The sequence below is a fragment of the Ictalurus punctatus genome, chromosome 28 (genome assembly GCF_001660625.3).
Source record: "Ictalurus punctatus breed USDA103 chromosome 28, Coco_2.0, whole genome shotgun sequence".
NCBI classification, from domain to species: Eukaryota; Metazoa; Chordata; class Actinopteri; order Siluriformes; family Ictaluridae; genus Ictalurus; species Ictalurus punctatus.
Genome location: NC_030443.2, coordinates 18,503,458 through 18,530,125, shown reverse-complemented (window position 1 = coordinate 18,530,125; position 26,668 = coordinate 18,503,458). Strand labels below are relative to the sequence as shown.

Sequence of the window (26,668 nt, the reverse complement as noted above, 5' to 3'; positions counted from 1 at the left end):
GAACTACGACAACTCAATTTGTGCTGAATTTAATCTCACCAGTAAAACCAGAGAGCGGTGCTATACAAACAGCATATGTCATGTTTAATAATTGTGTCTCTCTCACTCTCTCTCTCTCTCTCTCTTTCCTTTCCTAAATCTTTCTCCCTCCATCACTTAGTCAACCTCCGTCACTTTCTCACCTCCCATCCACTCTCTCTCTCTCTCTCTCTCTCTCTCTCTCACCCCTCCCTCTCTCCATCTCTCTCTCTCCCTCCCTCTCTCTCAGCCTGATGTAGCCCAGTCCCTCCCCTCACTGTCCTCCATCTCCCTCCTCTCCTCTCCAGTCCGTTTCTCTTCAGTTCCTTGCGCTTGCTCTCACTGAATGCACCGGCCGTCTCTCCTCCTCCTCCTCCTCCTCCTTCTTCTTCCTCTACTTCTTTTTCTCCGCTCTTCTCTCTCGGATATTTTCCAGTTTCCATCTGTGTCCGTACATCCGTATCTCTGGCATCTCCCATCACCTCGCTGTGCGTTTCTCCTTCTTGAGCATGAGAAGAGTCGCTCTCTCCTCTGCCCTCCACCAGCATGAGCCGAGCACAGGGATCTCTGAGCGCAACTTTCGCACGGACGCATTAAATCGTCGTCCTGGAGCGCCGTTCTTCATCACAGGAGAGAAGCAGATTTAGGTAAGTGCATGCACCTGCACACATACCTGGATGTGTGTGTGTGTGCGTGTGTGTGTGTGTGTGCGTGCGTGCGTGCGTGCGCGCGCGTGCGTACATGCCCTTTGCATCGGTTGCATTGCAGTTGTGTATTAGTTAGGCTGTAAAGACGATGCACCAACAGCCCCTGCAATGTGTCCTTACACTCACTGACCATCAGCAGCTTTTCCCCTCTTTCCTCTCTTCAGATTTGCAAAAAAAACAAACAAACATTTTATTTTATTTTGAAAGCTTTCTGATAGTTTGCATGCATGATAGGCTCGTAGTGGTGCATGGATTTGTTTTTAGCCCGCAGTTAGAATATATGCGTGTGTGTGTGTGTGTGCGTGCGTGCGTCAGCGCGCGCTCCAAACAAGCGATTAAAACTGCAGAGAGAGAGAGAGAGAGAGAAGAGAGAGCGAGCGAGCGAGCGCGCGCGCTATGTTTTCCGTCCACGTACCGCGTTTCTCGCGTTCGTAAGATCAAAACAGCATCCACAGTATAAAATGCAATAACAGCATCTCGTGCCATACACGCGCTCCGGTATGCGACGCAAAAGCATTTGCATTAAAACAGAAGAAGAAGAAGAAGAGGAAAGAACAAGCCCCAAACTTGCATTAAGTAGCTTTTTGTGCTCGTGCATGTAATTACGACAAGCAAAAATGTTCGTGCACGAGATAGGGGACGGGAAGCTGCACGAGAATTTATTTATTTATTTTTTTTTTTCATACGCCAAAAAGAAAGTAAGAAAGAAAGAAAGAAAGAAAGAAAATCTAGCCTACACTAATGCATCAGTGCAAATGCATTAACATTCTAGTCGGTACACTCAGCATGTCATGCACGCTATCGTTATTTATTTATTTATTTATTTATGTATTTATTTATTTAGAAATCTTCTCTCTCACTCCTTCCTCTCGCGCGCGTTTCTCCACGAGCATTGCAAACTCGTTTGCATCGACGTGTGTAACACTAGAGCGATTTGCACGTGCGACACCTTTCAAAAGACATTTCCAGGCTGCACCCGATAGCACGTGCAGTACTTACGGCCGTGCATTCGTGCGTGTAGAACATGCTAGACGCGTGTGCACTCGCACGCACATCACACATTATCAGCACAATACTGTAGCACAAGTAGCGAAATCCTACATATTGCACAGCTCAGCTCTTGCACATTATAGATCGTGCATGCGCGTCCCCGATGATGACCGGCGGGGGGCGCTGTCGCACTTTTTGCCTCCGATGTCACATTTGACTTTGAAGGCTCAGTAATTGAGTGATTATGATGGATGCGTCCCAAAAAATACAAATGGCCGAGTGCGATTCTGGTAAGGGCCTGCGCCAGAGAGAGAGAGAGAGAGAGAGAGAGAGAGAGAGAGACAGACAGACAGACAGACAGACAGACAGACAGACAGGGGGTATTATTATTATTATTTATTCATGGTCATAAATGTAAATTACGGATGAATCTTTGAAATGATTGCACAAGGTTTTCCGTTTGTTGTTGCTGATTGTTACCACCGCTGATCCGGCATCTCGAGTCCAGCACAGGTTGAAAAGGTTAATTATCAGTGATGTGGGCTGAAATTGGAGGACATTTTGACTTAATTTGTGTTTCACACCCGGCGTTTCAGCTTTACAGTCATGCTGAGTGCTGGGAGAAAATGCCAGTCTTGGCTTTAGGCGAACACCTGCCTCTCTGTGTCTCGAGTCCATACAAACGACCCCTGAAAAAAAAGTGAGAGAAAGACAAAGTGTGTGTGTGTGTGTGTGTGTGTGTGTGTGTGCGTGTGTGTGGGACGGCTTAATGTTCTCTGGCTAGCCATGCTGCATCTGAGTGACGGATTGACTGCTACCTGCTGTTGCCACAAACCTGCATGAAGAAGTGGGTCCATTTGGAGGTAACGGCCCGGAGAACACCATCTTCTCCGAGGTTCATCTCTCGGCGCCAGGCCTGGTCCTGAATATCAACAAGCAGCCTGCTTTGGCAGAGCGAATAATAAGCACTGTCTTGCATTGGCAGGAGGCAGCGGGTTTGTGAAAGGGATTGTGGCTGCAGCTGGAGGACTTGGCGTCCCGTGGAAATGGCGCCTTCGTGTGTCCTGTGTGGCTCGCCTGTTTGCGCCGGGGTTTATGGTGGAGGTTTTTTTTTTTTCTTTTTTTCTTTTCTATAAACGTGCATGGCAGATTAATGAGTGCGGCTGTCGTGAATGTCGGCGTTCCAGCTGATCTGTTCCAATGAGCTCCTAAATGGAAGGTGATTGGTGAGCATCATTAGGGGGCTTGGCGCAGAGCTTAAGGCGTTCATGTGATGTAATGGTAAATGAGGGAGGAATGTACGGGTTCCGAGTGTGGGAGGAGATCTGTCGTAGGTACGTCGTGCATCTTGTACGAGTCCACTATGTCTGTTCGTTATTAGAACCACTTTCCCATTATTCCATATTTTGGCAGAACTGAAGAAGGTGATCCTAAAAATTCCCATGAAATGGAAAAACAAAAAAAAATCAAACCTGCTACTCCAGGTGAGTATCCTAATCCATAAAGGTAAATACTGCCCCATTCCTAGTTTCATCCTTTAATGCCTTTGAGCCACTTTTCTACGTTGACATATCTTCATCCAACCAAAAATCCCCCCTTCTCCCGCCTAGAGTCACATATATTTCACGTTCTTTTGATCGCCCCAAGACCTCAAGCAGATAGTCTTACACATCCCCGGTCTGCAGTCTCATAACTCTGCTTAGCATGTCAAAAAACTCAAGCCTTGGGATTTATTCAATACTCCAGGAAGCCCGGGAGGTAACACAGAAGTGAGCCGAATGCTATTTTTACTTAGTGTCCCATCCTCTCTCTCCGATTCTGAAGACTGCAATTCGAGATTCGCACGAGTCAGCAGGAAAGACAAAAAAGAGGAAAAGAAAAAAAAAAGTCTTCCTGCCGAACCGAGGAGCCGGGATGGATGTCGCGGGATCAAATGGTAAATGAATCATCCTGAACGCTTGCAAAATTAATTAAGACAACTGAATCAATCCTCCATGAGCTAAACATGACGCAGCCTTCCTCGGGGAGGTTTTGCAGGGGCTGAAAACACCGACATGACGATGGCAGCTGAGGAGCAGGAAATTATTAGTGAAAAGATGCTAAAAGCTCACGCAGGGCTTAAGAGCAGATCATTGCCGAGGGATTTATGTTGTGGTTAAGGCACTTAGGCACTTAATGGGATGTGGTGATGAGGTACGGGGTTTTATGAATTGACCCAATAGATGCGTAGACACACACGGTACGTCTTTCGGGGTTTTTTTATTTTTATTTTTATTTCGTTTAGACGCGCTATGGTAACTGCGAATTAATAGCGCTTCTTTAAATGCTTCTTTGCTGAGACGTATCAGAACTTTTAAACTTCGCCACTCTATTGACTGCCGGTTTTGAATGCTGAGAAGAAGACAGGACGAACGAGAGAGAGAGAGAGAGAGAGAGAGAGAGGTGATATAACTGGACAAAAGCAATTACTGAAGTAATAAACAATACAATTTAGCGGTAGCCATCGCGGACAAGATCACGTTGTGGTTCGAGTGGCCTCGGGAAATGGAAGGCAATTAAAAATATTAATGAAAAGCCGCCATTAAGTCTTAGAGGCCGTGGCGTTTATTATTTTTGATCTTTGCTCGTTTTGTTCTCGGATAATCCGTCCCATATTTGAATTCTTTCCGGAATGAGTCAGACTGGAGGCTTCTCTGGTCTGGTGCAGTTCGTTTCCGGCGTTACGCAAAAACACTTCCATGCGAATGAACCGATAGTTTGTTTGAGAAACGCCTCTGAGAATGGCATTCGATTAAGCGGTGGATCAAATACATTTTCCATGAGGCACTAACACGTTCGTCGTTATGACGATGAGTCCTGATGAGATGATTTGACTCTGTGGCACATCGGCGTCCGAATGAAAGCAACAAAAATAAACTTGTATAACTGGCACCAACATTTTGGCATTTCTCAAGCAAGATTTGCTAATCTGACTTCCCGCAGATCATCGGTCCTCGTTTCAGCCGTTTCCCCAGCCTTCATCTCTGCACCTGATCCCACGTTGACCTTCAAGCTTAGGGAGATAAGGCTACTGACTCAGAGCTCCCAAAGCTCACTGAGCACGCTCCCCTGACAGCCAATCAGACCAACAACTTTGTGTAAGTGCGGGGGAAAAAAAAAAGCTGTGGAAGAAAATAGTTTTGATTACAATGCACTTGGCAGTGGCGGACGGATGCAGGTCTACAGAGACGCAGACGAGTGTTACTGAATACTTGGCCACCGTTCTGTCTGATATCCATAAATTATTAACTGCTGTGGTCATTTGCAGTGATTAACCTCAATAATTCATCTAGTTGTGTAATTGAAAGAATCGAAAGGCTTGAATGAAAGCCTTCCAGGGGATCACAGACCCATATTTGTTTCGTGTTTTTTAAAAACACCGATGACAAATTGGAGGAACCGGTCCCCCTGATCGATGGTACAATGGCCCACCAGCTGGTCCGCCACCGTACGAGGGTGCTAGGATTATTAATAAACAAAGGCAACCTGTAGGTGTGGGAAGAAGGGAGGGAGGGGGCGGGTGTTCCTGCCAGCTGGCTCAGTCACTTTCCAACCTCGTACCCACTCCTCCGCGAGAAAACCATCCAGCACCTGCCAGCCGGCTGACAAATGAAAGCCTGCGTTCACAAATTCCACACGTGTCCTTGCGCCGGACTGAATTTCCCTAGTTACGTTTGAAAAGAAGTCATTCCTCACTGGAGTGGGTTTTGTTTGTTTGTTTGTTTGTTTGTTTGTCTTTGTTTTTTTTATTCAGCTTCAGCTTCATTTTTCCTTCCATCTACTCCCCGAAATGAAAAGCGAGATAAAAGGCAAACGACTGGTCCCTTGACGAAGGTGATCTCATCCCCCTCGATAAGTACTACTGAGGAAGCTTGAGCCGGAAGGCCTAGCTCAAGTGTGCCACGAATGTGGGCTTAAAGGGGGGCTTATGTACCTTGTTCCTCCTCCTTGATGTTCAAAGCTGTGCAGCCATGGCTCTATTGATCAGCCAGAAACATACAACAGACGAGAAGGCATGCTTTTTAGCTCCCGGTAATGTTCATCCTTTACTTGTGTTTTTTTTTTTTTTTTTTTTTCCAAGATCAGGCAAACAAATTCAGCTTTGATAATTGGCTTAATCCAGGCAGGCTGGCGCATGAATATTAAACGGCTCGTTATGATCAGGGTCGAGACGCGTCGTCTTATTAGAAGTCCTCGTTGGGAGAGCTCTCGGCGGTGTTATTTTTCCGACAGCAGGGTTGGAGGTGGTGGGCTGGATGGAGAATGCTTAATGTAGTGGACGGCACAAGCGTGACTCAGCATAATGCCGCGTCCTCAAGGAGCCTCTCCACAGAAACAACCACCAGCGCTCAAGATCTCACCCCTTCTCACCTCCCCTCCTGCATCCCCCAAGTGATAGGGTCGATCCTGGATCAGATCTACATTTCTGCTTCGAGTGACGTTCGGGTAAATCACGGAGCACAAACACTTGAGTGATGAAAGCAGAAAAGAAGATCGAGCATGCTTTTCGTCCACGAAGAAATGGCTCCTTCCTAATCACGGGTGGTACCTGATCAATTCCTAAAAAAAAAAAAAACCCTGTGTGCTTTGCACTTGGAGAGCCACTTTGCATCACTATATATACACGTGTGTGTATATATACTTTGAGTTGACCTCAAAGTCAAGGGCTGGCTAATATTTCCGCTCCGAATGAACGAGCCTTTGATCTCGGACCATTGTGCTCAGCGTCCGTGACTTTTTACCACAGTGTATCGAGAGGCTTCAAAGCGGAGAGGACGGAGGCTTCAGAAAAGTCCCATAGCGGGTCCTGCGTTTCAAACCACAACGCCGGTCGGAGTAGAGGAGAAAAACAAAGAGGGAGAGAGTTAAAAGCAAAACCACTCCACGGAGAAAGAGAGAGAGAGAGAGAGAGAGAGAGAAAGTGACGTCGAGCCTAGCAGAGGTTCTGCCGTAGCAGTGTGTGCTCGATTTACCCGTAATTACCCAATGCTATTTCCTGTGTCTCGCCCCCTGCCTTTGAAAAAGAGACCAGCCATTCTTTAATCTTGTCACTTCCCCTGACTATGGAGCAGGAGGTTGGGAAGTACCTATTAGAGAAAAGAAATTGCAGAGGGCCCTCCTTTTGCCCCTTTCCGGATGGCTCGAGGGATGGGATGGAGGAAGCAGAAAATGGAGGGCGGCAGTAAAGGGAGAGAGACGGAGTAAGGGAGGGAGCAAGAAAAGAAGAAGGGTGGCATGGTGAGCTAAAAGCATAGAGAGCCTTTGAAAGTGCAGAACGCTGCTGAGAGTCTCAGTACGAGTTAGTCTTGGGTTTCAAGCCAGGGAATACCGCTGAGCTGTCATCACCAAACCAGGAAGTGATGTAGGAGGGTTTTTGTTTTATTATTTTTATTATTATTATTATTATTATTATTTATTTATTTATTTTTTTACATAGCACTAAGCTCGAGCCCTGGGGAGGTCTGACACACCGAGACACTATTATATCGGGATTAGCCGTGATTGATTATTTCCGGGATATTACGAAACGAGAGATAGACACGCTCACTTAGCTTTTTATAAAAACGTTACTGGAGCCAACGATGATGCACAGAGTCTTTTTTGTTCTCTTTACAAGCAGGATATAAACAAGTGTCCGCGAGCCAAGTGCCATTTTATAGGTTGTGGTTTAGATGTGCTACTTTTAGCAGAAGAACCGATACGTCTAGCGTCCTGTGAAATTCAAGTACGGAGTACTGCCAGTCATATGAAGCCAGTTTTGGCTTGTTAACACATCGCACTGCCGGAGTTGATCCGTTCGAATCAGTCGATTGGCCGTTCCATGATTTTCTCCATTATTTTTTTTTTTTGATAGTGATATCAGATCTCTTGCTATTGGGCAACATCAGATACTCATCCACTGAGCAACTGTCTGCAAGCCTCTGTTGCTAGGTTATGTGAAACACCAGTAGTGTGACGGGGCCAGGCTTTAGGACAAGGGCACCACGGACACGTATTCACACTTACTGGCAGTTTAGGAGGTGTGCTAGGACTTGTGTTAGCTCGCGATAAATCACCGCACAAAGCTGGCCGCTCAACATGCGGGACCGACACGGGCTCCTCCAGTGTAGAGCATTATGTTAAAATTCTGATAAGCATTTTGCTATTCATCTTCACTCTGGCACGTCCCATAAGTCTGCTGCTCGAAGGCAGTGCATTTATTAAGCAATAACACAACAACATCACACACTCAGCAAGGAGTCTCCAACTAAAATAGCGCCGGTTCCTCACTTGTGCTGATGGAGGGCTCGACTCCCTGGCTCAGCTATCCGAGCTGATTTAATGGAGCCGTGTTCAGATAAATCGTTACCTTCCGGAACGCTCTTATGCATTTTTCAGAGCTAAGCTGTTGTTTCCTCCACTGACTCTATTTAGGCTGAAACACACACATATCAACAAACAAATCAACTCAACTCGAGTTAAAACCTCCACGTTTCAAACATTAATACAGCGCGACACGGTGAAGTGTCCCCCCCCCGCTTTTGTTTCATCGGACATCCCGGACGCTCCAGCAGGACAGAAGGGATGCGCCGATTGTCTAAAACTCACCGTCCGGCATTTTTGCACGGCGCCGTTTCTGATACCGGTTCTGATGACGACCTGCATACGGATGGCAGGGGCGTAGACTGAAACTTTCCCCAGAGGTGCGATATTGCAAAGCTGAGCACGTGCCCGACATGTCAATGATGCAACGTGGAGGAAATGTGTACCGCTGCCATGTTCGACAAGGAAGAAGTGCTGTTTCAGCTAAGCCGTGCACCAAACACACACCTCCTGCTGCAAGCAGATTATCAAATATCCCATCGGCGACGTCGAGCCGCGCTAGTAATGAGTCAACAAGCCAAGATCTTTCAAACAGGGCAAATATTCAGGCCTGTCTAGAAACATACCGTATAATAATAATAATAATAATAATAATAATAATAATAATAATTTTAAAAATGGTTGCCATAATTCAGTGTACTGGAATTGCTCCATTCATATAAACGATGTAGATACAATATTGAATATTTACCAGAAAATTAAAAGGATTTTTATTATAATTACATTGACATGTGCACTAGCTTTCAACACTATCTATCTATCTATCTATCTATCTATCTATCTATCTATCTATCCATCCATCCATCCATCCAAAGAGCCGAGAGTCTCACCGCGCTTCCCTCGCATCGGAACGTTACTCCACGTCTCATTTGCATAATGTTATGATGTTTCGGTGTCACCTGGCCCCGCCCACTTCTCTTCACTAAAAGCGCTTCACTGTCGTTTACAATTATCATGTCATCGTAAACTCGCGTAAACATAAACACCCAGGAAACACGGCCTCCTCTCGGTCCTTCGCTCCTCATACCCCTCCACACTCCAGAACACACTGGTTGTGTGACGGAGGATTAAGTTACTGCTTTTGATTTCCCTCTATAACAAAACTAATTCGGACTCTTCCTCTGGATTACGTCCCAGGCGGCTCAGAGGGCAGACACGGACCTCTCGTTAAAATAACTCTGTGATTGCTGGGATGAGGAGGGGGGGGAAGAAACGACAGGTCGCGGTGCAGGATCGTTTGCTTTCGCTAAAGGTTTATGACTCTGCGCTGATCCGGTTGCGGCTCGGCTCGCATATTTGCTTCATGAATAATTTAGCGACGAGTCCTCCCTCGTAGCCGGGGTACGGATGGACGTTTTATATTTTGCTGAACGCTGACTACAGGAGACATTTTGTGTCTTGTTACGTGATTGGCTGTTTCTTTCATAGCACACGAACAGCTATAATAAAGATTAGCATTCCGTGTACAACAGTTCAGAAGCGTTATGTAACGCGAGGCTGAGGATACGGTGTAAAATTTCCCATATTGATTGATTTGGGACAGCCACAGCTTTCGTGGTCGTCCTTTAGCATTAGAATGAAACAGACTTCAAGGAAAAGTCCGTGTTAAATATGTTCATAGTGAAATATCCGTGATGTGTTTGGCGATTCTGGTGATCTGCTGATTTGTTGGTTGGTGCTGTATTTTTGTTGTTTCCTTGAGAAATTAGCTCTCTGATGTCACAGGACGACATTGTTATTGGTAGAGCTGTCACATGGTCTTTAATAGGAGAAAATGCATCCAGTTTGGCTCCTAAATACAAAATAGCAAGAAGTTTTTTTTTCTTTTTTTTTTCTCTCATTCACCTTTTTCACCAGAAGTAGTGGAGAAGTTACAAACATTGGACTCAGATTAGTCCCAGAATGCAAAGCTATACAACACAGTGGCGCTGTGGCTAGTTAGTGATCTATGAGGTAACGAGCATGGAAGTTAATGTGTTTTTGCAGAGTGTACAGATGAGGAGGTGATAGAGTTTAACAGAATAAATGACTAAAGCGCCGCCGCATCGCTCTCTTTAGGTAGAGATGAAGCGAGGTCTAAATCCCACTGCACTGCTATAAAAAGGTTGTTGGGTAAAGAAGGATGGAAGTAGCTGAAAATACTGTGGTTGATGAACCACATGTGAAATAATGGGAGAAAAAAGCCAAATAAAGAACTTGCATGTAACTCACTGCATAGGATATTCATTTATCCTGCATTCATTTTCTTCTTCTTCTTCTTTTGTTTTTGGTCATTTTCATGGGCGCCAATATTTTGGAGTAGCATACATATGTAGCATATAAGCAATATAGTGTTGTCTCTGGACTTCACCCCACATTTTGGCACAAAAAAAAATAAGACATTATAGATGTGTGTATATATATATATATATATATATATATATATATATATATATATATATATATATATATATATATATATATATATATCAATGGATGGACGGACGGATGGGCAGACAGACAGATAAATGGATGGACAGAGATAGACAGACCGACAGGTAGATAGATAGAAAGATGGACGGACAGACAGACAGACAGACAGACAGACAGACAGATAAATGGATGCACAGACAGATAGACATATAGATAGATAGATAGATAGATAGAACAACTGATAGATAATTATATTGATAGACAGACAGACCGACAGATAGGTAGATGGAAAGATGGACGGACGGACGGACGGACAGACAGACAGATAAATGGATGGACAGACAGATAGACAGACATATAAATAGATAGATAGATAGATAGATAGATAGATAGAACAATTGATGGATAATTATATTGGTAGACATACAGACTGACAGATAGATAGAAAGATGGACAGACAGATAGACAGACATATAAATAAATAAATAAATAAATAAATAAATAGATAGATAGATAGAACAATTGATGGATAATTGTATTGATAGATAGACAGGTAAACAAACAAACAAATAAATAAAACAACTGACAGATTATATATAGATAAATAAAAGATAGATAGATAGATAGATAGATGAACTGATAAATAAATGAATAAATAAATATAGGCAGATAAATAAATAAATAAATAAAACAATTGATAGATGGCTAGATCATAGATGAATGGATGGATAAATAAATCAATAGATAGACAGACTGACAGATAGATAGATAGAAAGATGGACAGACAGATAGACAGACATAAATAAATAAATAAATAGATAGAACAAAAATAGATAGAACACTAAATAAATAGATAAATGAATAGATGCACGAACGGATAATGAAACAATGCTTCGTTAACGACGCCGGTCACTCTGCACGATGCGAGCACGTATGCTAGCTATTCACGCTAACATTGTTTCCGTGTGTAAGGTGAAGAGGGTGTTATCTTTTGAAGGACGTGTTTACAGCAGGCAGGAAGTGTCTCAGGGAGGGAAATTAAAATTCGAGGGGGTTCCTGTTCATCTCTTCATGTTAGCGCTGAGCTACACGAGCACATCCTGCTGCTTCGCTTTTGTAGCAGTCAACCTCCACCAAACAGCCACTAGCGTTTGAACTCGTGGATTTTACACCTCCACAATCTTCCTGATCCAAAGTTGCACAACGGGGGACCTTTTGTTTTCGTCTCCGCGGCTGGGTGAAGCGCACAAATATTTCCTCTCAGGTTTAGATCCCGAATGAATTAGAAGCACCGCTCGTGTCTTAATACGCGTACGTTAATGAATCCTGGTTTTCAGCTTGTCTTTGCACCTCTTCACGCTCTTTCTCCAGCAGCCAGCAGAATAGCAACAGCATTAATAGAAACTGTATTGACATGTTAACGAGTTAAAGCGTAATTAATGTGTGCATGTGCACACAACCGAAAGCATCAATGCCACATAATGCTAATGCCTGAAGCGTGACGTCGCTAAAAATATAACCTTTTTTTTTTTCTCACTGGAGCGGCTGTGGTTTTTACTCCACTTTCGTTCCTATAGCGATGCAGCTAATTATCCTGATCAACAAGCACACAAATATATCATTATTATCATTATATTTTGATATATAGACTTTTATTCCTCTTTTACCACAGCAATTTGCCAGAAATTAATCATTTTATTAAGCAAATGATGTCACATCCTGTTTTTTTTTTTTTTTTTTGATGTTCCATGTAAAAAAAAATTAGTCCCTGTTTTCACTTACGTTATAGCAGCTATAAACAGTTGTCCCCTCCCCGGCCTCTCTTCTTTCTCGATCTGGAAGGTAATCTCATGTTACTGAGAGACCGTGACGCGTACTGTAAACTCGTCTGTCCCGAAGATGGCGCAAAAGGTGTAAAGTTAACACTGTAGACTCCTTCCATAAATGTTAAATAAACATCTCCTTACAGAAATGTACTACGAGTAGTCGTAAAGAGACTTCGAGTATGGAGAGATCGGTTCTGCGAGAGATCGGATCGTTGCTCATGCGCTGATATTCTGAGAGTCTCGGAAGGAAAGATAAATCCTCGAGATTTCGGCATCGCTACTTCTATCTGCTCAAAAGCAACGGCGAACTGTTAACTATTTGTGTCCCTGATGGAGGTGGAGACGATGATCGTTATCCAGGGGCGTCGCGGACACCGGCGTAATCACCGCGCCGGAACCCGTCCGGCTCTCTGAAGCGCCCAGGGGTATCGCGGGATGGTGCGACGAGAACGAGAAAGAAATAACACGCTCCGATTTCATCACGAAGCTCCGATTTCATCACAGTCGCAGCGGTTTCTTCCTTTTTATTATTCGTCGAATCACAAGGAGCCATCGGTACAGCATCGGTCTGACTCGGATGAGTTCCAGAGGTTCAGTTGCGCTCGTAGTGAAGACGTTTGTTGTGTTGGAACTTCAGTGTTAGGCGCTAATCAGCGTTTTTTTTTTTTTTTTTTTTTTTTTTACCGTCACGTAAAGATTAATGGCTGGATATTGTGTAAATTCTATATGAAATAATAAATGAAGAAAAGCTGAAATGCAACGGGGAGTTTGTTTACGGTCGATGTCGCACTACTAGCAGGCAGGTGTATGTTTATAGCTATAACTGGAAGCTATGTTAAAACTTCCCTGCTGAAAAAAAAAAAAAAAAAAACAATAGAAACCATTTTAGAATTTGTAATGGTTTTATAATGGGAATTGTATTGGTTTTAATGGAAACTGTAATGGCCGCTGTGGGTATCTACTGGTAATTTTGTTGACTTCTACTGGTTTTATGTTATATCTAGTGTATACCATTAAGAACCAGTAATGGTAAGGGTTTTAATGGTTAGCTGATGGTTTGTAATAGTATCTGTAGTGGAAACCATTAGAATTTTTTTGCGATGGGTCCGATTTTTTTATTTTTTTTTTTAGCAGGCATTTTATGTGATCAGTGCAAGCCGGGCGAGTTAGTTCGCCGGTACGAGCTAGGAAATCGGAGTGTCGCTATGGTTACGGTGTGCACATTGCACGAGCTGCATTTTTCCCAACGCAAAAAGCCCTCCAATTTGAGTCCAACGTGAAAGCAGCAGAACTGCCGTACATACGAATTAAAGGTGTGTAAATGTCATCTTTTGGCTTGACTGGCTCTTCAAGAGCCGGTGGTCTTTCATGTCAGTGCTAGAATTCAAAGTAGAGCGCTAGTCTTGTTTCTGTCCTACATACAGGCATCCAGACGTTTGCTTTGGCAAATCCGACGGTGTGACGTGTCCGACTCGAATGAAAACGTCCCCGCGATCTCTGCACATTTCACCAGGCAGCAGTGAGTGTGTAAATGTAGGGTGTACAAGTGTGTTGAGTCTTTCGCAACGCTTCGTCTACGAGCAACCGAGAGCGGCGCACGGGCTTATACGGCCATCTGCTTCCTGTCCCTGCGGATCTCTGAGATTTATGGAACCCCGCCGTTTCCCATCATCTCCTGCTCCGTCATGCAAAATCACACGTCGGTATGGATCGTCTCTTCATCCGAGTCCTGCGATCGAGAGTTTCGGTTTGGAGACACTCGGAAGAGACAGGAAGTGGTGGATGAACAGAACGACGGGGAGGAAATGAGGTCAGCGCTGCTTTTCAGGAGAGGAGAGTAACACGGGCACATAATGGAGCAGCAGCAGCCGTGGGATGGAAACTCCGCTCCTCGGGGTGCCTCAGGTCCTGTCTCCTGAGACGCATGCATCTGCTCCGCTTCCTCCATCAACATCGACTGCGTGTGTGTGTGTGTGTGTGTGTAAGGCGGGCGGCAACAACAAATGCGCCTGAAAGCCAAACTCTCAGTACTAGCACGTACTAAATAATGTAAAAATGCTGAGCAAACATTTGTTTCTAGGCCAGCAGTATGATGCATAGCATGGTGCCGCAAACCGGGTTACGAATTTAAAACGGCTTGTGGTGAGGATGAAAGCAAGTGGCGTCTTATTACGAAGTTCTTCAGACGACTCGTCTACAGATCTAGGGCAAGGATCGCCGAACTACGGCCCACTAGCTAGCTTTAACCAGACGTCACGGGCAGTGGTGGCTTAGCGGTTAAGGCTCTGGGTTTCTGATTGGACGGTCGGGTGTTTAAGCCCCAGCACTGCCGACCTGCTACCGTTGGGCCCTTGAGCGAGGCCCTTAACCCTTTCCGCTCCAGAGACGCTGGGAACATTTTCCTCCCAACCAACTGCAAAATAATTTACCAAACCGTGCTAACTATTTTACAGCTTAGCAACGTGTTCAGTGTGTTTCCTAATCCACAGCCCTGCCGTAAATCTGTAAACCGGCAAACGCACGATTCCGATCGGTCAGAAGGTATCGTTTACTCTGCTATTAAGAGCATGTCCGTATCAAAGCGCTCGTCTTAATACGTTTATACAGCGACTTCCCACAGAAACGGATTAAAAAAAAATGCTGGTCATCGTTGAAATGGCGAAGTTTTCCACCATTAGGAGAGGTTTATTCGGTGAGAACAGGAAGTGACTGCTTTAAATGTAACCATAAATGGATAAAAAAAAAAAAGTTATCATATGTTGTGCTTTAAGGAATTAAACAAGATTTTTTTTTGGATAGTTTTATCTTCATAAATTGTAGGGGTGCATTGTAGGGGTCTGTGTTAAACATTTAGTGGAATCTCAGGAAGGATACACCTAAAATACTCTTCAAGGTTCTAGATTTACTGTGTTTTTTTGTTTTTAAAGCTATATGCAAAATTTCTTACTTTTCTAGTTTCCACTTTCACAGAAAGGTTTCAAGTAGAACTCCTTTCCGAAATCTAGAACTCTTAGGCACTTCAGGAACCCTCGAGGAACCGTTGAGGAACCATTTACTTTTTATGTAGCTCAAGGCTGAAATAATAATAATAATAATAATAATAATAATAATAATAATAATAATAATAATAATAATAATAATAATAATAGCATGTTCCACATATCAAAAAAGTGGACGTGTGGTGTGAAAAAACCTCGGGATAATGAATCCATCGGTACATCGGTTTTCCAACACGGCTACTACGGAGAGACGTGAAGAAGATCTGCGTCCGGGAGAAGCTACAGAAGAAGCGTGGCTTCAGGCGGTGCTGTCAGTCTTTATTTTGCCTTGATAATTTCACCGGCTTGATGGAAATGAGAGCGAGAATAAAAGCCGAGCGATTATGACAGTCATGAGATCGAGCGTCCATCAAACACCGGACGCTTTACCCAAGAGTTCCTCCACTGTTCAGAACAAACCAGTCATTTGAATAAAGGTCTGTTTAGTAAAATACATCAGGAAAATGGATCAGAATCACACGAGGAACATCAATAACGAGGAGCAACGACGACGTTTTACTGCGGTTTATCAGTTTATATGTCGTAACGTATAATCCCGTATTACCTCGAGTGTGTAAACATTAGGAGCGCTTTAATCCCAATCTCTATTAGACAGTAAAGACAATTAAAAAGAAAAGAAAAGAAAAGAAAAAGAAAACCACAGTACATATTATGGGCGTCGTGCTCTAAATTCTTCTTCTTCTTCTTCTGCTTCTTCTTCTTCTTCTTGCTCTTGTTCTCCTTCTTCTTCTTCTTCTATTCGTTGTTCTTCTTCTTCTTCTTCTTCTTTTTCTTCTCCTTCTTCTTCTTCTTGCTCTTGTTCTCCTTCTCCTTCTTCTATTTGTTGTTGTTGTTGTTGTTGTTGTTCTCCTTCTCCTTCTTCTATTTGTTGTTGTTGTTCTTCTTCTTCTTCTTCTTCTTCTTCTTCTTCTTCTTTTTCTTCTTTTTCTTCTTCTTCTTCTTCTTCTTTTTCTTCTTTTTCTTCTTCTTCTTCTTCTTCTTCTTCTTCTCCTCCTTGAGCTTCTTCTATTTCTTGTTGTTGTTCTTCTTCTATTTCTTGTTATTGTTATTGTTCTTCTGCTCCTTCTTCTTTGTTGTCTCCTTATTGTTGTTGTTCTTCTTCTTCTCCTCCTTGACCTTCTTCTATTTCTTCTTTTACTTCTTCTTCTTCTTCTTCTTCTTCTATTTCTTGTTATCGTTATTGTTCTTCTCCTTCTTCTTTGTCGTCTCCTTATTGTTCTTCCTAATGCAGCAAATGTGCTGGTAAAATTAATGAATTTTTAGAAAAATAATTAAATTAAAAAGCGGATAAAACGAGCAATGATTTGTCATTTAAATTAAATAAATACAGTGAAATATTCAGTTGTTTTTACAATTTAAAACAAAGTGAATACTTGAAATTAAATATTAATTAAGCAAATACTACTACTACCACTACTACTACTACTACTACTACTACTACTACTACTAATAATAATAATAAAAAGCAAAAAGTAAATTTTTTAAGCAGCATTTTCAAAATATATTAATCGGAGGTGCCTGATGTAGGTTTAGTGAGAAGAAGTTCTGAGTTCTGAGTCATCCTTCAATGAGTCCTTTAATGACCTTCAAAACATAACTTTTTATTTAAAAGAAAAGAAGCTCAAAGAGGCGACTTGTTCGAAATCGACTCCACCGCTTAACGATAAAATTGGATGTGTAGTGTATTGTCTAAGAAGACACTCGCTTAAAAATGGCAACAAATAAATAAATAAATAAATAAATAAATAAATAACATGGAGTAAAATTGATTAGGGATAAATGACCTTTTGTTTAATTTGATTCTCTGCCGTCCGGCTGTACCTAATTTATACGAATTACCCACGGTAACACCTCGACCACCCGAGCCATCGGTCCTGTTCGGTCGTTCGGGTCGCATTAATGACTTTTTGGCTTGGTGACAAACCTCGTCGTCTTAAGGTAGGAGCAGGACACAAAAGGTCCAAAAGCGCCGCAGAGGTCTTTTCCTTCTCCATCGATCTCCGTGTGGATGACGATAAATTCTCTGCGAGACTAAATGGAAACAATACGTCAGCCCATTAGTGAATTGGTTTGTTTTGAAAATCGCTCATCGATCGCGGGCTCGGCCGATTGGGGCCGAGGTCGGTACGGGGATTTAATGATCCGCACGGCATAGTAGACTGCTGAGCCGTGACTTCGGAAGGTCAAGGAGCAGAAGGGAGCAGCTCGGTCTTGAACGAAGCTACGCGGCACGGCGCGAGCTAGGATGCTCTCGGGTGCTGGTACTTCAAGATGGCGCGACCTGTTGTGATGTCGTTTTTGTATTAGACGTATTCCCGGCTGTTCTCCGCTGACCTCTCATCAGTGAGGTGTTTCCGTTTTGATGTGAACATCAACTGAAAGCTCTTGACCCGAATCTTCATGATTTTACACATTGTGCTGCCGCCACACGATTGGCTGATTGGATAATTGCACGAATGAGCAGGTGTGTAGGTTTTCCTGATATATATATATATATATATATAATTTTTTTTTCAACGACAGAGCGAAGTGTATCGTCCCAAACTGGCATAGTAGTGCACTAAAACGTCTCCTTAGAACAGTAATGGGACATGCTGCATGCTCATTGGATCTGTTCCAGAGACGTCTTCAATTGAGAGACATGGACATTTTTCACTGGTGTGTAAAACAGGTCGATGGTTTATTTTAATTTTTTTTTTTTAAATCAAGGTGGGTATGTGAGTGTTGCAGCAAGTATTCATATTATAAATACCACCGAAGAAGAACTACAAAGCGTTTAAATAAGGTTAGTAAGTATATAACTAAGCTTTTCTTTAGACACGGTTATCGTCGCTGTCCTATTCCCTATCTCTCTGTTCACACACACAGACACACTCTCAAAGCTCGCGCCGCTGAGACGCGCTTTTCATTTCCGTCTGTTGTTGCGGGGCGGATTAGGATTCGGACACGCGCCCGGTTTGTCGGAATCGTTGGAACGGAAGCGCCGGTATTCTGCACGACTGGCGGACCTGCTGTGTTTGAAATATAAAGGTCAAATATGAGATTAAAAAAAAAAAAAAAAAAAGCCAACATTTTGTTTAAAAAAAAAAAAAAAAAACTCACACGAGAACATTATGTCGTGAACAGATCCGTCTGGAGAATATTTTATACACGAGAGCTTCGACAAGAGCTTCAACCGATAAGCGATCGATCATGATGATGAAACTTAGCCTTATCTTCATTTTAAAGCTGCTGATTAGACATGGTGGTAATTTTTTTGGTCTGTGTGATTGGTCAAGATGGTGCTCATTTGTGGGCGGGAACTTGTACTGGATTGGTGGAGCTCGTTATTCCTGACCGTGCGTCGACGGAAATGTAATATAACAGTGTTGGCGCATGTCCAGTCGACTCAAATCCATGTCATGCTAGAGTAGCGGAGCTGACTGAGATTAGAAATGTTAGCCAAAGACGTGCTACTATTAAGATAAGATAAGATACAGTATAGTCTTAGCATGATTAGACTCCACCCCCTTCCCTACACAGTGTTGCACGGATAAAACAGGAAGTGGATGTCAGACATACAGGAACCGAGTGCTTATTTTCTCCACAATCTCGAGGTCACTTGAATCCCCTCGATACCCAACATGACATTCGCTGTTCTGTGTGTGCACTTCCTGTCGTGACCTTTACCTCCACGGAAACAAGACAAAAATACCGCACTCGACACTCGGTGACTCGACGACTGTGACTCAGAAGCACGCCGGCATTTGCAGCGGCTCCCTAGAGACGACCGTCCTGAGATTAGCTTCTTAAAAGCGCTAATTTGATGCGTCCTGTCGGCTTCTCCGAGCCCTAACGTCCGCTCCCGGCGGACCACGCGGGACACGACGTTCAATACATCGCCACAGAGCGGACGGGGGAATCATGGGATGCAATTAGAGAACAAGCCTGTGGTCTCTGAGAAGTCGGATGACTAAGATGGATTTCAGGCTGATTTAGTGAGCATTTGTGGGGTCTTTATAGGACGTCAGTTGGGATGAATCGAGCACGATGCGTTCCCGGATCTCCCGACGGGTAGAGAGCGGCGATCGCGCCCGTCTCCGGGTTAGGCGTTAAAGTCGAGAACGTTTCTTTGCGCTCTAGGGGGGATCTTTGTAAATCAAAATCTCTGATTTACAGCTCAATTTGAGACGGTATAATGAAGTGACAGTCCATATTGGTGTCGTTTACTAGTGAAGTGAATGGCGCATGCTCGCAGTTAGCTCCCGTGTTAATCAGCGTAGATTATTATGTTTTTTTTTTCCATTAATAGTTACAGTAATGGGAAAATCCTGAAGATGATGTAACGTTTTGGTTTTTGGGCTGTTTTTTTTTTTTTTTTTTTTTTTTTTTTTAACAACCCTGATTCATGCGATCGTGATTCACCCCATACACTAATTAAAATAAGTAATGGCTCTCTGATAGTTCAGACCAATGTTAATGGTAATCTGAATAAAATGTTAAATGTCACAAAGGGGAAAAAAAAAAAAAAGCCATTAATAATAATTCTGTATAGTGCATGCGGTGGGATAAGTTTCATTTTTTGGGGGAAAAGAACAAGAAAAAAGCCCCAGGTTTTCATAAATGTATTATCTGGACTTCAACATTTGGGGATGATAATAATAATAATAATAATAATAATAATAATAATAATAATAATAATAATAAAGCAACAACAACAGAACAAAAACTAAAACATGCCACTCTGCTGGTGTGGAAGAAAATGATCTTAAAAGCCATAAGTTATATATATATATATATATATATATATATATATATATATATATATATATATATATATATATATATATATATATATAGTAGAGCTAGTAAGGTTTCTGCGTTAGCATTAAAAAAAAAAAAAAGAAAGCTGTAATATTAACCCGGTATATCTCTTGTTCATCAGAGATTCGCACGCGAGAGCGCTACCATACCTACCGTACCACACTGCTGATTCTGCATTACCCTGAACCGCTGAGTCGAGCGAAAGTCACGCCGTTAGTGCAAATGGAAATCCGCCAACGTTACTGCACCGACCGATCATAATTATTTAACGATTGCGCTTAATTAGCTGCGCGCGCGGCACAAAAACGACGACTCGGCAGAAGAAAACGTGGCGTTCTCCTAAAATCTTGAATGCGGCTTATCCCCGGAACCCGGGAGCGTTCGTCTGAGCGGGCACGAGCCGGGAGACACGTTATGGTGCGTTTTATCCGAGTTCGATCTCGAGCAATGTTACCGGCGCTGCAGTAACGTCTCGGGTTCAGGGTTTAGAATTTGGGCATTTAGACTTTCTTATACTAAAGTGGTGATGAATTCTGGGTTCTGATCGGCGTCAGAAGATGACGATTCTTATAGATTTATCTGGAACTACACGAGCGATCTAAAGAAAACCAATCAGCACTTTCTGACCAATCAGAATCCAGAATTCTCTTGGGTTATGAATAATTACTGTTGTGAAACAATGCATTGAGAAGGTGAGAGAGGATTGGAATGGACCCCCCTCTCTCTCTCTCTCTCTCTTTCTCTCCCTCTCTTTCTCTCTTTCTCTCCCTCTCTTTCTCTCTTTCTCTCTTTCTCTCCCTCTCTCCCTCTCTTTCTCTCTTTCTCTCCCTCTCTTTCTCTCTTTCTCTCTTTCTCGCTCTCACTCTGTCTCTCTCTCTCACACTCTGTCTCTTTCTCTCTGTGTATCTGTATCTCTCTCTCCCTCTCGCTCTCTCTTTCTATCTCTCTCTGTCTCTCTCTCACTTTCTCTCTCTCTCTCTGTCTCTCTCTCACTTTCTCTCTCTCTCTGTCTCTCTCACTCTGTCTCTCTCTCTTTCTCTCTCCCTCTCTCTCTCTTTCTCTCTGTCTCTCTCTCTCTCTCCTGCTCTCTCTCTTTCTCTCTCTCACTTTCTCTCTCTCTCACTTTCTGTCTCTCTCTCTCTTTCTCTCTATCTCTTTCTCTCTCTCTCTTACACTCTCTCTCACTCTCTCTCTTTCTCTCTCTCTTTCTCTCTATCTCTTTCTCTCTCTCTCTTACCCTCTCTCTCACTCTCTCTCTCTTTCTCTCTCTCTCTGTCTCTCTCTCACTTCCTGTCTCTCTCTCTCTTTCTCTCTATCTCTTTCTCTCTTTCTCTCTCTCAGTCTCTCTCTCTTTCTCTCTTACTCTCTTTCTCTCTCTCTCTCACTTTCTGTCTCTCTTTCTCTCTCTCTCTTTCTCTCTCTCTCTTATACTCTCTCTCACTCTCTCTCTTTCTCTCTCTCTGTCTCTCTCTCACTTCCTGTCTCTCTCTCTTTCTCTCTATCTCTTTCTCTCTTACTCTCTCTCACTCTCTCTCTTTCTCTCCCTCTGTCTCTCTCTCTTTCTCACTTACTCTCTCTCACTCTCTCTCTCTCTTTCTCTCTCTCTCTCTCTCTCTCTCTCTCTCTCTCTCTCTCTCTCTCTCTCCTTTGAAGTGACAGAGATTTCTCTCTACGCACTCATTCCCTTCCCGCTGTGGCTCCTCACGCTTCTCCTCTCCCACTAGCTGTGAATCAAATTTCACCTCGACGCCTGAAGGACCGGAGCATGTGCTTTCTCTGAGATCGAGCAAATCTCTCCTGAAATCTCTCCATCTCTCAATCTCCAGCAAATGAAAATCTATATCTGTACACATGGGCGTGTTTGTAAGGTTTTGGGCCACCGCAGGACGCCAGCTCCGATGCTCCTCGGTGTAGACTCTGCACGTCTCCGGAACCGCACTGGAACGCCGTTCCTCCAGGAGGAAGATAGTTTTTATGGTTATCGTCGCTGTTCCGACGGGCCGTGTTAGGTCTGAAACACCAAATCATTTCTTACAGAAGCGAACGAATTTCTTTTCCTGTCACGTCCTGCTGGCTTTCGCTCATCGCTGTACTCGCTGCTCGTCGTGGAGGAAGTCGCGCCGCAAGATTTTCTAGCATGCTCGAAAATATCGGCGCCTCCACGACAGCTCGGAATCTCTGACGCACATAAATAATTCTGAAAAGAAATCGAATCTAAAATAAAAATCCGGCATCAGGAGACAGTGACGGAGAGCGTCGGAGTATACATAGGAGTCCAGTCGGGTTGAACCAATCAAATATTACATCTTTAAAACGTTATTTATTTAATTATTCCATTGCTCTGGATAACAACAACAACAACAGCAACAACAACAACAACAAACGGCGAAAACTTTTGATCCGAAAGTCCACGCTCTTGCCGCTCTCTTGACCTGTACGCATCATTTAAAACGTGACGTGTCATTTGTGAACGAGTCGACTCTTTGATTCAGCTTTTTTACTTGTGTACGTTTGGAGTCAACATGCATATACAGTATGAGCCATTGTTTCATCCATCATTGCAGTGATGAATTATTTTATTATTTTAATTATTTAATTTCCCAGGATAACACGTACCGTGTCAACAACCATTGATTTATTTATTTATTTTTCTTCTCCAAAAAATGAAATTGCATCAGATAAGATCTGATTTTTTTTCTCCTCAGCAAGTTCTGTTCCCGAAGTCTTACGTGTCGTATAACGAGTCGGGGTTCGACTGAGCTCTTTTCCTCTTGAACGTTTATTTTTCTCTCTCGTGTTTTTTTTTTTTTTTCTGTTGTAGAAAACGTTGTTACTCTTGCGGTGTAATTTCATCAGTATGTTTCCATGGAAACTTCTTTTCAGCTCCTCGTTAGCGACGTCTCGGCTCGTGTTTGACTCTCGTCCGTTGCGGCGCTGCTCGTTAGCGATTATCGGTAGTTGTTGATGTGTTATGGCTGGTACGCTGTATATTTATGGCATTTGACAGACGTAACTTACAGTTGATCTCGTTTCACACGACCGAGCAGTGGAGCGTTAAGGGCCTTGCTCAAGGGCCCGGCAGTGGCAGCTTGACAGTGCGGGGATTTGATCTCACGAGCTTCCGATCGGTAATCGGACGTCTTAACCACCGAGCTACCACTGACCTGACCGGTCACAGGAAGATGATCAACTAACCCATCTATCCAGCTACAAGGACGCTCATTTGCATATATTAAGGTCCAAAATAATGAGGAAATGTCCACATGAATCATCCCCTTTTGCTTTGCCTAGACCCTTTCTTGTAATTCTTTTAACATTGTCCTATATAAGACTGCAGTTGGTGTTCATTGAGCTCCATGGCCCACTTTCTCACACACACACACACACACTGTGATGTTGGCAACTCCTCGGTTGAAGGAATTATCCTGGAAAAATCCAAGCTGCCAAACCAGCCTGCTCCATGTTAATGCTCTAAAAAGCAGTGTATCTACGGTTTCCTGTGACGGCTGTACATCGGAGCTCCACCGTGATGGCCCTCGGGTGTGCGATCACACTTTCAACTCCGATCGAGACCCCCAGTGTGTGCGAGTGTGGTGTTATGGGTTTAACTTGCTCCGGGGGAATCGTAAAGAATCGCTCGGAGACGATGAGTATGATGTTGGCTTTATGTATGTGTGTGTGTGTGGGTGGGTGTGTGTGTGGCAGATTGAGAACCCACGCCTGAGAGCCATCTCATTAGCGATGCGGGTCGAGAGTTCACAGGGTCACGTGGGGTTAAAATCTTAGACAGCTGGTACGTTTACTGCAAATAATCCCTTCACGTGTGGAGGAAAATGAGCTGAAGGATCAAGAACGTCATCTGAGTTTACAGCGGAACTTTCTCACCCAGTTTTAAATACGCCGTGTACGCCGTCACACGCAGTACACTCGCACTATCCGTCGTTCCCCAGATGATTACGGGTTCCCTTCTGAGTCCGCTTCCTCTCAAGGTTTCTTCCTCGTATCGTCTCAGGGAGTTTTTCCCTCACCGCCGTCACCACCGTCTCGCCCAACAGGGATAAATCCACACACTTAAAATCTCTACCCTGCGTTTATACGCTTCTGTAAAGCTGCTCCGAGACAGCGTCCGCTGTTAAAAGCGCCACACAGGTAAAGTTTAATTAAATCGAAATGCTCGTTTTATAAGCGCACAAATGACATTTTATACACAGTCCCATTATAAACTAGCTCTCCTAATTAATATGCACTATTTTAATGAGCGGTAATTGTCATTTGGAAGGAATTAAAAGAAAGAAATTGCTGAAATGTTATTATAACATGGCTGATGTTGTCGTCGTCATCATCGTAGCCTTTTTTTTTTTCTTTTCGGTACAAACACGTTTTTTTTAAACGCACCGACGCTACTAGACCCGTTCTTTATAACATTAGCGAGTTGACGTTAAATGAATTAGCTATCTCCGTCAGTTACCGTGGATCGAGTGGTTTGTACCGTGATCATTAGGAACACTTAGTGTGGGTGGGGCTTTGTTGTGTAAAAGCTTTCCTATAGGCCGTAATATGTCAATCATTTGAATGAAAAAGTTTGGATTGAAACGAATATTACAATATCCCCCAACCCCCGTCCTGTCTTTCAAAATACGCCTATTGTACCGAATTCGACGTTTCAATCCGATGCCTAGCGGTCACCATGTAATCGTAACAGTAATCGTGTGTGGGCGGGGCTTTGGAGTGTTCAGTTGCGAGCATGTTAGCCCAGCCGTTTCTGCAGTCATGACAACGGGAAGTCTGTATATATATTCCGGCGGTTTCTCGGAAGTTTTACTTCTTACTTCTGAGTGTCCGTGTGACCTCGCGTGAGGTTGGGTTAAAAGACTTCTCAGAGGAAACTAGCGCTTATCTTTTTGCTACTCGTGGATGGAATAAGCTTTTGAGTTGTGTTTGCATTTGAATCCTAACGATGCCAGAACCGTCCACGAGTCACGAGAGTCACTGAGAGTCACGAGAGCAAGACTGTTTTGTGTGTTTCACTGGGTGGGAGGGGCGGACTCTCTCTCCCCTGTCACTCAAAGCGATACTAGCCAATCGTGTGCGGGTGTATGCAGAAGACGGCGGACAGCTCGTTCATCTGAGTGCGTTGAGCGCGTTCGTACCACGCCGGCGTCCGCACGTTCCTTCGCGGTATCCGTCCACGTTTCTCTCCTCCGTGCGCTTCGATTAAATGACGCATCGTTGCGTCCTGACAGCCAACTTCGAGTAAGTCTAAACTAATTATTTGAAAGGGCTTCCTTTATTAGATTCCTTTACTGCGTATTTGTCATTGCAGCAGGACCGCTGTCTGGCCTGGAGATCTTTATTCATTAAACCTCAGAAGGAGAACGCATTCGTTATATCACTGTCTGCGCCCGACTAAATTACACCACGCTGCTCCGAGCAGGCCGAATACAATTTTACACATCTTCTAAAGAACTATAATATTGCAAGAGGCCAAATTTTTGGAAATTAGAATTGTTTTTTTTTTATTTTTTTTATTTTTTTTGTGCCAGGGTTTTCCCCCCAGAGACATCATTACTTATGGGTGCCGTTATTTTTTCTCCATTATACCACTAAATGCATAATTTAGGACATGCTGCATGAATATGTATTATTCATGATGTTTGGTTGTTTCCGTAGGCTGGCTCAGGTTGTTATTCATCATCCAAAAACACTCGTTACAGCAATGACTCTGAAACATGACGCACAAGCAAACTGAAATTATATATATATATATATATATATATATATATATATATATATATATATATATATATATATATTTAATCGCCACGGCACTGGTGAATTCTGGATTCTGATTGGTCGGAAGTGTCGATTACGTTTCCATATCCTTATTGCTTTGTTTTCTGTCTCACGTCGTCTAATATCGCAGCGAAGAAAAAAAACAACAAAAAAAACGATTTTTTGACTGAAATATCAGCGGAACAAAGCTACCGCGTCTGTAGCCGGAGGGCAAAGTTAAGCGTAAGGAAGCCATTTACGGCTGTAATTACGCTTATCACTGAGCGAAGACACGATTCGGCTGGGCTGCGAGATAATAAAGAGCGCCCGTGACACGTGCTAGGATGAATAAAGGAGGAGAGAGAAAGAGGACGACAAGACTTTCTGTCCGAGCTCTCTCGTTTCCGTGTCACGTCGGCGTCGAATGGAAGACGCTTGCGACGAAGGAGATCTCCGAACGACGGCGGCCATTTTCTTCAGCGGGATCCGTCCCAGTCTATCGGTGATCAATTATTCAGGCGGAGTTTGACCCTGTCCGTTCCTGTTATTCAAGACTGCATTATTTAAAGCTGAGGATAAATCTGAACAAATGGACAGTACAGAACTGGGGTCTGCCTTCTCCCTGCTGTGGTACCATCTTTTCTAAAAAAAAAAAATACATACGTTTTAAGGTACAGGC

At 43.4% G+C, this 26,668-nt stretch overlaps 2 protein-coding genes across 2 annotated transcripts in view; one reads left to right on the top strand and one right to left on the bottom strand.

The window, feature by feature from the left end:
* Positions 1-332: 332 nt before the first annotated feature.
* The window catches only part of brinp1 (bone morphogenetic protein/retinoic acid inducible neural-specific 1), a 120,776-nt gene continuing 94,440 nt past the window's right edge, over positions 333-26,668 (top strand). The window contains exon 1 of the mRNA XM_017459414.3: positions 333-665. The gene's annotated coding sequence lies outside the window, so the exon portion shown is untranslated. The remainder of the gene's footprint in view (positions 666-26,668) is intronic.
* On the bottom strand, positions 21,009-22,245 carry LOC128629316 (putative uncharacterized protein DDB_G0271982; the record flags this gene model as incomplete). The annotated part of the gene is given in 4 exon segments (XM_053676804.1): positions 21,009-21,056; positions 21,528-21,729; positions 21,895-21,967; positions 22,098-22,245. Coding segments are annotated over 4 exon segments (471 nt in total), but the record flags the coding sequence as incomplete, so codon positions are not given.